The 14,957-nt window shown below is 35.5% G+C and overlaps 1 protein-coding gene across 7 annotated transcripts in view; it reads left to right on the forward strand.

The window, feature by feature from the left end:
- LOC306650201 (ceramide synthase 3) overlaps positions 1 to 14,957 on the forward strand; it is a 140,395-nt gene that overhangs the window by 84,714 nt on the left and 40,724 nt on the right. For all 7 annotated transcript variants that reach the window (XM_079122043.1, XM_079122042.1, XM_079122044.1 and 4 more), the window contains 5 exons: positions 3,255 to 3,312; positions 3,803 to 3,853; positions 7,800 to 7,892; positions 10,976 to 11,104; positions 14,130 to 14,236. In XM_079122043.1, coding sequence (XP_078978169.1) covers positions 3,255 to 3,312; positions 3,803 to 3,853; positions 7,800 to 7,892; positions 10,976 to 11,104; positions 14,130 to 14,236 — 438 coding nt within the window. The remainder of the gene's footprint in view (positions 1 to 3,254; positions 3,313 to 3,802; positions 3,854 to 7,799; positions 7,893 to 10,975; positions 11,105 to 14,129; positions 14,237 to 14,957) is intronic.

The raw sequence follows: 14,957 nt of genomic DNA on the forward strand, positions 1-14,957 counted from the left end.
CCAAAGTGCCTAAAGTATATAGACAGATTGCCCCAGTGCGAGAGGGAGGGCTTTCCAGATGCACTGGCAACTCACCCTTGTCTGACCACATAGGTACACTGCCTACTTCATTCCACTTCTCCCACTTCAGAGTCCCATCTGGCCCCACTTGACCCCACCAGCTTCTTTTGCCACCGATCTAAGTCCCTGCTACCCAGTTCCTCTCTGATTTCACCTTGCAGTCCTCTCTTCTCCCATTATTACCAGCTTTACCTAATGGATCAGTTTCTGAATTTTTCCAGTGCTTTTTTCTTCCCTCCCACAATCATGTTTACATAAGCCCCTCCTGGGGATAAGAAGAAAGTTTTTATCCTCTTAGGTTCATTTGAACCAAGTAAAATGGCATCAGCAAATACATCATCATTCATGTTATTGTCTGTAAAATGCAGTAGTTCTCAAACTTCTTGGTCTCAGGATTCCATGTTCTCTTAAAAACCACAAGAACTTAATTAGTCAGACATTTGCTATATTAGACATTAAAAAAATTTATAAAATATAAGACTACATGTGCACACCTTTCACCAGTGCAGTTTTCATTCAAAGCAACACAATCACATGTCACACGACCTCTAGAATTTGCCACTACAGTCTTGCGAGAGACTGTAGGGGGAAATACTGTTTGCAAGAGAACTAAAGGGGGAAATACTGTTTTAATATTATGAAAATATTCTGACCTTGGGGATCCCTGGTGCACAATTCGAGAACCTCAGGTATGATGTGATGAAACCTAAGTAGAACTGGTCCAGAAAAATGTGAAACTTGGGTTCGACTCTTGCATCTGATTATTACTTAATGACTTTGGGTAACTTACATGATCTCTCTCAGCACTAGTTTCCTTTAGTATTTATCTTATCTACTTTTTAGGGTTGTGAGAATCAAGCAATGGTCTGCAAGAAGTGGCTAATTATAGTATCAACTTCATAATCTTGTTAAAATAAATGTTAAAATCCTGATAAAAATATGAAAACATGTGCTTAGCACAGTGCCTGGCACAGACTCAAGATATCAATAAATGTTTGAGAAACAAAAGATGTGCCACCTAGACTTTTGGCTGCATTTGTAGGATGTCTGGGCTTATCATCTATTTTTTTGATTCTTATCTGGACACGATAACCCAGGGAGCCAAAGAAATGCTCTCTGGGCCAAACACAAAGATGACAAGTACAGATAGGTCTCAACTCTCATTTTGTAAAATGCCCTTTGAGTATTTTTATGGTTCAAATTTCTGAGCATTGAATCCCACTTTTTTCTCCTGTCGTAATAAGCCATGAAGAAGGATTGTGCTCTAACTCAGAGGCAATGATAAAGTTCAGGCAACACTACTGGATGCAGAATCCAAAGATCTATACTTACAGCCTCAGCTTCACTATTTTTTACTAGATGAACTGGGAAAGTAGCCTGGCTATAATGAGACTGATTTTTCATCTACAAAATCAGTATATGCCTGTGTCCCTATTTCCTACCTGTATTACAGGGATGTTGAGGAAAACACTGTAAGGCCTCACACAAGTGTAAGGAATAAATATTATTCTGGTATTATTACCACTTCAGCAATCATTAGATAAAATACTCATAACTTTTAATCTAAGCTTCTGTTCATTTTGGAAAGTTACAAACATATACAAAAGTAGAAAGACTATGTAATGAACTATCACTGCTATTACCAATTCACCAACTTCAACAATCAACTCAAAGCCAATCCCATGCTATCTAAATACCTCCTCATGCTACTCTCCCCAGTCATAGGTAATTTTTAAAGAATATGTCAGGCATTGCACGACTTAATTAGTAAGTCTTTTAGGATGTATCTCTTAAAAGGAGGAACTCTTTATTTTAAACATAAGTACAGTACCATTATCATACTAAAAGAATTTTAATTTGCTAACAGCAGGTATGAGTGTCTTCATTGTCTTGTAATTTTCTTTACAGATTGTTTACTTGAATCAGGATCTAAATTTAGATTCAGATGTTACAATCAATTGATATGTCTTTTAAGTTCTTAATACATAAAGCTTTCCCCATACATGAGTGGTATATATGTACAATGGAATATTACTCAGCCATAAAGAATGATAAAATTATGGCATTTGCAGGCAAATGGATGAAATTGGAGAATATCATGCTAAGTGAGATAAACCAATCTCAAAAAGCCAAAGGACGAATGATATCGCTAATAAGTGGAGGATGACACATAATGGGGGGAGGGAAGGGTTAGTGTTAGGGTTAGATTTGGGGTTAGGGAGGGGGGCAAGTATGGAGGAAGGAAGTACTGTATAGAGGGTAAAGAGGGGTGGGAGGGGTGGGGGGAAAGGAAAAAATAACAGAATGAATCAAACAACATTACCCTATGTAAATTTATGATGACACAAATGGTATGCCTTTACGCCATGTACAAACAGAGAAACAACATGTATCCCATTTGTTTACAATAAAAAAAAAAAAAAAACTTAATGACAAAAAAAAAAAAACTATTTTCTTTCAAATTCTGCTTTTAGGCAAAAAGAGTAAAGTCTGACCACATACAAATTTTTCAAGTAGAAATTAAATGGGAATAAAATAGGTTATTTTTTAAACTTTATTTTATTTATTTATATCTTTATGTGGTACTGGGGATTGAACCCAGTGCCTCGCATGTACTAGGCAAGAGCTCTACCACTGAGCCACAACCCCAGCCCCCCAAATAGGTTATTGAGCCAATTAGATTCCTTCTCATTATGTTGATGGCAATCCTAGTATTAATTCATTATATTTTATGTGTCCAGTCATAATAATAATAATGACTAGTCATAATAATAATAGGTATCATTTATTGTTGCTTACTTCGTACTAGAACTATGATCAATTTTTTTATTTAATTATTTATTTTTAAATTTTTTACAGACTGCATTTTGATTCCTTGTACACAAATGGGGTACATCATTTCATTTCAATGGTTGTACACACAAAAAATATTTTGTAAATTATCTTCAATTCCTTTTACATTTTGATGTAATTTTGTTATTCCCATCATACAGATGAGAAAGTGAAGACTTCCTGAGGTGAAATTATGTGCCTAAGGTTGTAGACATCTAACAAATGGCAGAGCCAGGATATGGACTTAGATTTCTTTGACTCCAGAATGTATGTTCTTCCAAACTCTGTCATACCCAATCCTTTTCTTCTCAGATGTCAATAGCATTTATAAGGGAATAAAAGACTTTTCTTTCTTTTGGCAGCTGGCGATTTGCATTTTACTTAATGATTACTGTTGCTGGAATTGCATTTCTTTATGATGTAAGTTGTCTTTTTGATATCTTTGATTGGAATCTACCTTACCTTTAATTTTTAAAGTTCTTGCCTATTAATTCCGTTAGTATATACTTCCAATAAGATAACCAGGTTTAGAGCTTTCTCTCAAATATTTTATTGCTATGGATGTCTCAAGATATTTTTATTGCTACAGACACAGTAACTGAATTGGTTCAGAAATAATTTTGTTAGTAATTGTTCAAAATAATTCCTTCAATAAGATAGCACTATTTACTGATCACAGATTCACTAGAAGCAGTGAATTTGGCAGGGGTGTCATATAAGAATATGGATAAATACCTACCTGGGAGAACTATGTAGTACAACAGAAGCAACAGGAATATACAAAATCTAGTCTTCCTGGGCAGTGGATCTTTGCCCCCAATAAACATCAAGGAGTGCTTGTTTTCTGTTGAAATCAGCCTTTGACTGACAAACGTGTTTCTTCTCTCCTGGATTCCTGTTTGCTTTTCAGAAACCTTGGGCATATGACCTCTGGGAGGTTTGGAATGGCTATCCCAGACAGGTAAGATCCCTTTGATATACCCCTCCCCTTGTCAACACCCAGCCCCCTCAAATTGTCCCTTAGGTCTTAGTCCACTTCCTTCTCTTTGCCCACTGCCATGCCATCATTGGTTCTTTCACTACCTGGGTTTCCTCATCCTTGGTAACTCATCACTCATCTCATTCCTTAGTTTTATCACACTTTAATGAATGATTGGTTTGGATTTAAATATTCCATTTTACCATTTGTTTTTATTTGTACCCACTTGATCCATTTACTTTTGTATTCCCATCTTACTTTTCTGTGGGACAGTTAAGTTTTTTTTTTTTTTTTAAGCAGTTCTGTATCTTTTTTCTTATCTTTATTTTATTTATTTTTATGTGGTGCTGAGGATCAAATCCAGTGCCTCACACATGCCAGGAAAGTGCTCTACCACTGAGCTTCACTTGCAGCCCCACATTCAAGTTTTTTAAAAAGTTGCTATTCCATTTCTTCCCTTATGTTGACTTTTCAGGGCTTTTTATTCTTTATTAGTTATCCAAGAGATCACAATATACATCCTTGACTAATTGGAGTCTAATACAAATTAGTGCTCTTTTCTCTTTTTAGTTATTGAAAGGTCATTAGAATATACCACATACCTTCCTGTTTTATATATTTGAAGCTCTGCATTCATTTCTATTATTGTTTTATAAATCAGTCAAGTTATTCTTTTCTTGATATCCATTACTTCCTGCATTTCCATGCTTCCATCTGGAATTATTATCCTTTTGCAACCAGAAGTCCCTATGGCATTTTTTAATAGTTGGTCTGCCAGCTTTTGTTTGGCTAAAATTTTTCATACTACCTTTGTTTTTTAAAGGTCATTTTGCTGGGTACAGAATTTTAAGTTAGCAATTATTTTCCTTCAACACTTTAAAGATGTTATTCCATTTTCTTCTGGATTCCACTAGCTTCTTTAAGAATTTAGCTGTCATTTTTACTTTTGCTTCTTTGAAAATGTCTTTTTTCCTCTAGCTGATTTTAACATTTTATGTTTTTGCAGTTTTATTATGATATATATAGATGTGGTTTTCTTTGAATTTTTCCTGCATAGGGTACACCTTGCTTAGTACATCTGGAAACTGTGGCTTGATTTATTTAGTCAGTTTTGTAAAATTCTTAGTCATTGCTTCTGTTCCTTCCTCTGTCTCCAATTTTCTGGAATTCCAGTTACAAATGTGTTAATATACTAGATCTTTACACTGGGCCTCATATATCTCTTATGCTTTTAAAAATATTTTTCTTCCTGTTCCCTCTCTTTGTTTCAGTTACTTGAAAGACCATCTCCACAAGGCTTTTGGATTTCTTCATGTCACATGAAGTGAAGCACTGTCTTTTATTCTAGACTATTTTTTCAGGGATGTTTGTATGGCAAACAATCTCAGAATATAGAGATATTGTCTCCCTTCAGAGAAAAGAAACATTACTGTTCGTCATGAAAGAATCAGGTCCCCTAGCTCAGGGTTCCTCTCATATAATGTAACCTATTATGTATATAGTTGTCATCTGGCCCTTTTTGTTTAGTCCTGTGGGAATTGAGGATGGAAGAAGTGGCCCAGATACTGATAGTCTGGCCACTGATATTACTGTAAATCATAAACTATAGTTTATTTCCTGTATTCTATTAGCATCCAAGAAACTTGTGACAAATCAACCTGTTAGCATGAAAGTGGGTTAAAATTTCAGTTTCAGAAAGTGGGTTCAACTTTATAGTTGGGTATTTTTTCTACTTTCGTGTCCTCCAGTTCACTAATGCTTTTTCCAGCAGTGTGTAATCTGCTGCTAAACACATATTTTGAATTCATAATTTCAGTTATTGTATTTTTCAATTCTCAAATTTTCATTTAATTATTTTTATGGGTTCCAGTTCTCTCCAGAAAATTTCTGTCTTTTAACCTGTTTTTTGACATTATTTTGAAGTTAAATCAGATAAGTCTAGTATCATGTTCACTTTTCTCACTCCTCTCTCCTTCTACTTTATAGCTTTTGAATGACAGACATTGGATGTTGAAACATATCGATGGTCAGGATGATATTTTCCTTCTAAAAGTATTACATTCACTTCTGTTGAGCAATAAAGTATGTCATGTGATTAATCTGCTTTTGATTTTGTGTGGACCACAGTCTTTGTGAGGATTAGATGTGTTTCCCGCTTACCCATGTTTTTCACATTTTCTTCAGTAGTTTGAAATAGAAGAATAAGAATACAGTGTTTACTAGACTTCTTTTCCTTGAGTGGCCTGAACACCAGTTTACCTCCTACTACTATGAGATTTCCTGCTTAACTTCTGCTACTTTTTAGTTTCTGGCCTCCAAAACTGCTTATAAATTGGCACATGCTAAGTTTGTGATATGCATAGTGATGGTTTTCTTTGAATTTATTCTGCTTAACATTTGTAATACTTGCTTTACAAAGTGTTTTCTTGAAATTAAATGTTCACTTTAGTGCATTTTCTTTTCCTTGGGGTCTTTACTTTCAGGTTCTGGATGCCTTGGTTGCTCTCTAATGGCAAAACCAGATATTCCTTTTTTTGTCTTTTGTCCAGATTTTTAAGTTTTTTTTTTTTTTTACTGATGTTAGTCTCATACAGGTTCGTTTATCATAAAAGAAAGAAGAAACTTTGTAATTCTTTTATGATCTTATCAAGGATGAAATAAATAGTCCTTTTAATGTGTTAGCCTCAGCATTAAAGAATCAAAGAAGGTTAGATCAAAAGAAACCCTGGCAATATCTAGACCATAACCCAGTACTGTCATCCTCCATCTCTAACTTTCTCTTATCTTCTTGGGTGTATCAATCATCTTGGTACATAACAAATGATCCCCAAACTTGCTGCCTCAAACAGTAAGTATTTATTGGTCATGATTTGGGTTGGCAATTTAGGTTAGGCTCAGCTAAGCAGTTCTGCTCCATGTGGTGTCAGCTGAGTTCATAAATGCATTTTCAGTCAGTTAATAGCTGACCCTCATTCATGTTTTTCTCAATCATCCCCTTTATTCTCTTCTTTGCACTCTCTCCAGCAAGATAGCTCAGGTTTCTTAAGGGTGCTTATGAAGTCTCTGCTTCCATTCCTTTGGCTCATGTCCCTTTGACTAATGACCAGGATCAAGTCCACAGACAGTGTGGGAGGGAATCACACAAGGCTGGGGTACCAAAGTCAGAATTCAGTGGGGGTATTAAGGTAACAATCAGTCCCATAAGTAATAAAACGTCTCAACCTAGCTAAAATAAGCACCCCCTGCTACAGAAGTATTAAGGGAAAGTCTAGTAGTGGAAGTTTATTTCTTTTTTTTTTTTTCAGAAGTTTTAGAGTCCTTAAATAATGTGCACACTTTATTATTCTTTTTTTATTTTAAGGATTTAAAAAAAATTTTTTTTAGTTATCGGTGAACACAATATCTTTATTTTATTTTTATGTGGTACTGAGGATCAAACCCAGGGCCTCATGCATGCTAGGTGAGCTCTCTACCACTGAGCCACAAACCCAGCCCCTGAGCACATTTTATTACACTTTATTGAGCATGGGTCAATTCTGACCACCAGACTATAACCAGAAAAGAGGTTGTGACATCAAATTTTCAGTAATATTAAGGAAATATTAAACAAGAAGAAGCATAGAGGAGCAAAACAGACTTCCTATTGTTCTTAAGATTTTTAAATTGATATTCTAACTTAACTTCCATTTAGTTAATATAAGGTAATTACAATGAGTTTTATGACTTGCTTAGATAAAACATTTAACTTGATTTTGAGATGCTTCTTTACCTTTTTAAAAATAAAACACCTTGAAATATCTCCAATTCCTTTCTGGAAGTTGAAATATAAATCATTGTTATTTTAGGAAATTTTGTAGACTATAAATTTATCAAAATAAATTGTTGATAAGGTGACATTTAAAGTAATGATTACTTTCCTTTTCCTCAGCCATTGCTGCCATCCCAGTATTGGTACTACATTTTAGAAATGAGTTTTTATTGGTCTCTGTTATTTAGCCTTGGCTCTGACGTCAAGAGAAAGGTAAGTGTCTTATTTACAAAACTTCTTTTTTATTGGTTTCCTTGAAAATTTTCATCCTGGCCTGGGAGTGTAGCTCAGTGGTAGAGCACTCACCTAGCATGTGCGAGGCACTGGGTTCGATCCTAAGCACCACAAAAAAATAAATGAATAAAATAAAGGCATTGTGTCCATCTACAACTAAAAATATTTGTTTTAAAAATTTCATCCCTCTGCCACAAATTCTAATTTTTAAATTATATTTTATATGTACTTAGTTCCAGTTCATTTCTTTTCTGCTTCTGATAATAAATGAAGTAATGTAAGTTATGCCCCTGCTTTGGTGCCTTGATAAATATTTGTAGTGAAACACTATTGAAGCTTTAACTTTGAAGCCCCAAGAAGAAGAAAAGAAATTTCCTTTATGTTTTCTGTTTCTTTTGATTTAGGAATTTAATATGCTTAAAGCACAGAAGAAAAGTATTAGTTTACATCCCACAAACACATCTTCTAGTTTTACTTTAAATAAGACTTTTTGATGTTTTCAAAAACTTTTAACAAACATTTTTTCCCCTGAATTCATCAGACATTCTTCTTGGGAAATTTTGCTTCAAGCATTATTAGCCTTGCTTTATGTACAGAGAAACTGAGTCACAGCTTAAAAGCCTCCTCTGAAGTCACAAAGTGATAAATTTAGGGGCTGTTTAGTTGAACTTTTTGCTGGTCCAGCAAACCATTTATTTTATTGTGTTTTTATTATTTATTTTTTTGGTACTGGGAATTGAACCCAGGAATGCTCTACCACTTGGTTACATCCCCAGTCTTTTTTTTTTTCCTTTGAAACAGAGTCTATCTAAGCTTCTGAGGCTTACCTCAAGCTTTCAATCCTCCTGCCTCAGTCTCCCAAGATGCTGGGATTACAGGTGTGCACCACTGTGCCCTGCTTAAGCAAACCAGTTTAGACCCTGAATGCAGTCACCAGAATTCCTCATATGTTAGCAACACAGGTCAAATGATAAAACTCTTGGCCTATACTATATAATGCTACACCCTATGCAAAAGTCTGGTTTGTAACAAAATTTGTATGATAAATAAAATTAAGTTTAATTCAATTTAGGTAAAATGAAGTTGGCTTAATTAAATGTTTGAGGTGAGTGATGGATGTTACCCATCACTAGGGGGCATGCTGCAGTCAACTAGACATCAATGAAAACGTTCTCTAAATGTAAGAACACACTGAAAAAAATCTGAAAGAAATAATTTCCATTCCCATGTAACTCAATAATAGTTATAGATTAACTGTTGCTAATTTTAAGCAACTAATATGTCCAACTTTAATTGACTCTTATTTTCCTAGATAGGTAGGTTGATCTTATTATCCTTTATTTCTTTGACTTTTGATTGATGATAGTTGATTTTTCATTTATTTGAAGTTGTATTAAGTTCCTTTTCAAAGATTAAATTTAGGTTTTTGTCTTATGTTTTATAAACTCATACTTTAAAGACAAAGAACTGCTGGGGGATGGCTGAAGCACACCTCTGCAGTCAGTTCCCTGGCTCTCCCGCTCACTAACGTATTGAGGTGGTTGGTTAAAATCCCTAAATTTGGTCTCCTACTCTATTAAGTGGATCTAAAAATAGTTCCTACCTCCTTTGGTTGCTGTGAGGATTACATAAAACAATTCCTGTTTTTCAGCAAATGCTCCATACATTGACCTGTTAGTAGTGTCATATTTACTCTTTTAGTCTGGCTTCAGGGAAACCAAAATCTTTATTTTTTAAAATATCCTTATTGAGATAGTCACCACATACTTCAACCATTTTAAACATATAATTCATTGGTTTTTTAATGTATTCACAGTTGTGAAATCAACTTTGAACATTTTCACCACCTCCAAAAGAAACCTTGTACTCTTTAGCAGTCATTCCCCATGTCTCCCAGCCCCTGGCAACTGCTCATCTACTTTCTGTCTCTATGAATTTTCCTTTTATGGATATAAAATACAATACTTGGTGATTGTATAACATAAACAGAATCATACAGTTCTTGGTGATTTTTTGTCCGAATCAATATTTTCAAGGTTCATCCATGCTCTGTCGTTTATGTGTCAGACTTTGTTCCTTTTTATTGCTACATAATTGTTCACTGTATGGATATACCCCATTTTGTTTATTGTTTGTTGATGATATTTGGGTTGCTTCTTCAAATTGGCTCTATAAGTAATCCTGTGAGTATTCATAAAGAAGTTTTTACATGAACTTATGCTGTCATTTCACTTAGAAATGGAATTGCTGGGCAACGTGATTTTATGTCAAACTTTTTAAGAAACTGTCAGACTGTTAAAAAAGCAGCTGTGCTATTTCATATTTCTTGCAGCGGTGTACAAGGTTCTGATTCCTCCACATCTTTGCCAGCACTTGTTAAGGTGCATCATTTTTCTTATAGCCATCCTAGGGAGTGTGAAGTGGCACCTTGGTTTTTGATTCACATTTTCCTGAAAGCAAATGATGTTGTGCATCTTTTTGGGTACTGACTGGCTATTTGTCCTTCTTTGCAGAAAATCTCTTATGGTTTTGTACTCAGTGATGGTAGCTTTCCTTAGCCTTGATTTTCTGATATTATTCCAATTTTATTTGTTACTTATTTCATAAGCAGTTACTTACTTTTATGGTTATATAATTTTAGTACATTATTTTTTCCTTCTTGGAATTAAGTAAGGAATAAACAATATATGTAAATGTACACAAGGATATGCTCGTGTGTGTATTTGTTGTGTGTGTGCATCTCTGTGTGTGTACATGTATGTCCAGTGTGGGGCAGTAGAAAAAATAGCAGATGATAGGGGTTAGATGACAGCTATTCAATGCTGTCTCAAAGTTAAATGACTTTGTCAATGAAGATAATACTTGGCCTAGCTTCCTTACAAGGATTGTGTTTAAAAATTAAAGTGGAAGTGCTTCATAAATTTCAAAACATACAGTGCAGGTTATTGGTATTATTATCATTATCATTATCATTATCATTATCATTATCATTATCATGTCTTCCAAGGATTGGGAATTAACTGCATTTGCTTAATGGCTTCCATTTTCCTCTTGTTATACAGGATTTTCTAGCGAATGTCATCCACCACCTGGCTGCTATTAGTTTGATGAGCTTTTCTTGGTGTGCTAATTATATTCGCAGTGGGACCCTCGTGATGATTGTGCACGATGTAGCTGACATTTGGCTGGAGGTAAACGTTTGCCATTAAAAATATATTAACAATACCACTCTTGTGTTTCTGTAACTACTCACAGAAAGAATTGTCTGTGAACGATTTAGTAGGGCTCTTTTTCCCTGAAAACACCTGAAGTCCAAGAATGTCTCTGGTTTCTAGATCCTACAAGATGAAAGAAATGAAACCTCTTGGTTTTTATTTTCCAGCCTTCTCCAAGGTGCTAGTGAAAGGTTAACTTTTGGGATTCCACTTATGAAAGTTGCATGCTGATGCCAACTCAGGGAGTAAGATGAGATATTTGAATAAGGAACAAACTAATCTTTTAGAAGGAATACTTGGATTTATGGTATTCTGGAGTCTCAAACTAGGATGGCACCATCTATCCATTTAAGCCAATGCCTGTATACCCCAATCTCCGTCCAACGTAATACCTTGCTTTAAGGAAGGCAAGCTGATGTTTTATTAAAAGGCATCACTTTCTAAAAGAGAAAAGGGGCGTAGGGTAGTTTCTGAAGCAGGAAACATTAAGCAAGGGTCTTCCTAACAACTAACATTAGGACTGTTTTCTTGACCTGCTTGTGATACATCCGTTCCTGTTGACCTTGAGGCTGTGACTGAACAGTCCTCTCACTGCCAGATCTCCTGCTGTATTTAGAGCAACATTTCCCAGAACCACTTAGTTATTCATTTCAATATACTCATTTATAATGAACCCAAGGAAAATGATGCTAACCCATTTCAAGTTTAGGATTGCTCCTTGGAGGGCTAATAACTAAATATAGGTCGATATGGAAGAAATTAAATTTAATAGACTCCTGTTCTTCTTGATCAGAGTTCAGCAAACTTTTTGGTAAAGTGCCAGGTAGTAAATCTAGTTTTGTGGGCTGCATGTGATCTCTGTGACATATTCTTTTTTGTTTGTTTGTTTTTTGTAATTTTTTTTCTTGTTTTTATACCCCTTTAAAAATGTGAAAACCATTCTTAGGGGTTGACCAGCTTTAGCCCATGAACTGAACTGTAATTTTCCAAATCCTGTTTGAGAAGTAACCAGAAGTCATTTGAAGCCTTTTCAAAGCACCTGGTTATAGTTAAAGTATTCTCTGTGTACTGAATGTTGTATCTAGTTTGTAATTGTAATTAGGTATGTAAATCCCATTCTCAGGGTCAAGATTATTGTATGTGCCTTAGGGTAATAAATGTCTTTGAAAAAAGAAGGATTGGGACAGATTTTTCTTGTGTTGCTTTCTCACTATAGCCATCTCCGTTAGATTTACCTCCTTCTCTGATCATGTCTCGGTAACCTGACTGAAAATAAAGATCACATTGACCAGGACTTAAGAGTCTTATACTAGTCTGTGGCTTCTAAATGCTCTTGTTCAATTGCCTTTGGTGTGTCTCCAGTACAAAAACAATTTCATTGTGTAATTAAAGGAGAGTTAGATGTTCAAACTGGGAATAAATGCTGGGTTTTCCCCTCGACCTCCTTTTTCTTGTCATAGACACAGCTTAACTCCCTGAGAGACTTGGGGAAATCACTTATTATTTATTTATTTTTATCCCCAACTGTAACTTGAGAAGTCATATCCATCCCTTAGGGCATATTTTGAAATTTAGCTCATTACTGTTTAAAATGTTCTGAAGTTCTTAGGTAAAAAAAAAAAAAAAAAAAAAAAAAAAAACAAGAAAAATGAAATGTCAAACTTAGAGTTCCCTTCATGGGTAAACTCTAAGAACAGTTTATGTTGTTAATGATCATGAATCATTTTTGATTCACAAGTCTGATTTAACTTGAGGTTCTGTACATAAGGCTGGTACCTTTCATCAACATCTAATGGTGGCAGGGCCCCATTTTCTAATATTCTCCCAAGGATATATGATCCAAGATTTCCTTGAGTAGTCATGTTAGTACTTGTCCTCTCAGTCAATTTCCAATTGAACCCAGACATGGTACCACTTTTTCCCCTGTTTAGACCTTCCTTGAGATGGAGTTTATTTAATCTTTCATATTCCTCAAGACAATTGGTGGTGCATTTCTTACCTCTTTCTTTTTACTTTCTTTTTTTATTGCAAGAAAAAACATTCTCCACATCTACAATTCTTATTTTTGTCTTCTCCATGCATCTTCCCATTCACTTTAATTTTCCCCAGGTCCGAGTTTGGATCTAGGACCCAACACTTTAATGTAATCTGACTAATACTTAGCATAGAAGAGGGGCTCTCATCTAGTATTTGATCGTCACACAGTCTAGAATGCATTGTGCATATTTTTTTTTAACCCAAGAATGCTGCATTGCCCTTACAAGTGCACATCTCTAAATTCCCATGGTGGTTTCTGACCTTTGAGACAGATACCCATTCCATTCCAGTCACTCCAAACTTCTGGTCTTTGTCCCTGAACTTGGCTCCCACCTGACCAGGTGTGCTAGCCTTCTATGTCAGCAGCTAAATTTATTCCCTGTGGGGGGTCTATTAACCTCAAAGGCTGACCGTATTCTCACTCCTGGGTAAATATGAAAAAGCATGGAATATATGCTCCCTTCCTGGAATGTACATATGTTGTCTTTCTTGTTCAAGAATAACCTTGAAACTCCAGGGCAATACCAATTCTGAAATTGACTTAGTTGAAACCATGCTCCCCAGAGGATGGTCTGCATTCTAGCCACTCCCTCCCATCCCTCATCCCTCACCCCCAGTTCTCACCAGAAACTTTCTCTTCAGTCTTGGGCTGCACTGAATAGTGCAATGGACTGTCCCCATCAATCAACCTTCCAAAACTGCATTCAACTTCCCTTTCAAGTAATTTTTCTTATTCAGTGCAGATAATATGAGCAGTACAGACTAGCATGAAATAAATAGGAAATAATCAAGTGCTCAAAACTTTATTTCAAACAGCTGAGGGCCCCAAGAGTTGCTTCCTGACACCTCACTTCCTGGGACCATTTTCAAGTAAATCCCGGACATCATATCATTTCATGTATTAATTTTTGAAATCTATGCCACTATCACTTTATCTGAATGCAGTTTCTTTCTTTGTTTTTAGTCTGCTAAGATGTTTTCTTATGCTGGATGGAAGCAAACCTGTAACACCCTGTTTTTCATCTTCTCTGCCATATTTTTCGTCAGCCGCCTCATTATTTTCCCCTTCTGGTGAGTAGACAAAGTGCTGTGCTCCATGTTTGGGCAGCGTGCTGAGGTGGCCTGGGTGCATTCTTACATTGTAACATTGCCCTTTCTGTCCTTACTTTGATCTCCAGTTATTTGTTCCAAGTTCAGTTGAAGAAGAGAATATGATGAAGTTATTTTTATATACAGTGTTTATAATTTTATTTAAAGAGCATGAATTTTTTAAAAGCTTACATTTTTATAAATAATTGAAACAACACAGAAGAGGCTTATTACAAAGGGACATGGAGAGTGTGTAGTCCAACGGGTGAACAGCAATTCTTACTCTGTGTCTTGTTTCATGACTAAGCGTCTTTTGTTGTGATGAACAGCTTTTCCAGTTTCTCAGTGTAAAGCCATTGGCCAATCACCAGTTCTCCAGAACAAAGGCATACTCCATATTATAATAATTACAGCCATTACATAGCTGCTGCACTAGGTTTTGTACATGTCTTGGCTCTAGTCTACACAATAAATCTTAAAGAATAGGTAATATCATTCCCACTTCTCATATGAGGAAACTAAAACTCATTTCACTCTTGTGAAACAATTTGGTCCTAGAATCAAGTGGGGAAGCTTTGGATGACTTGGAAGGAATATCCTTTAACATTCTTAGTTTAGGGCTGCTCTGGAAGCTTCAGATCCCCTCAACAGAAGAATTGGTACTATCGAAGATTCTTAGATCCCAGGGAGATGGATGGAAACT

This window comes from Sciurus vulgaris, assembly GCF_902686455.1.
Source record: "Sciurus vulgaris genome assembly, chromosome: 2".
Taxonomy (NCBI): domain Eukaryota; kingdom Metazoa; phylum Chordata; class Mammalia; order Rodentia; family Sciuridae; genus Sciurus; species Sciurus vulgaris.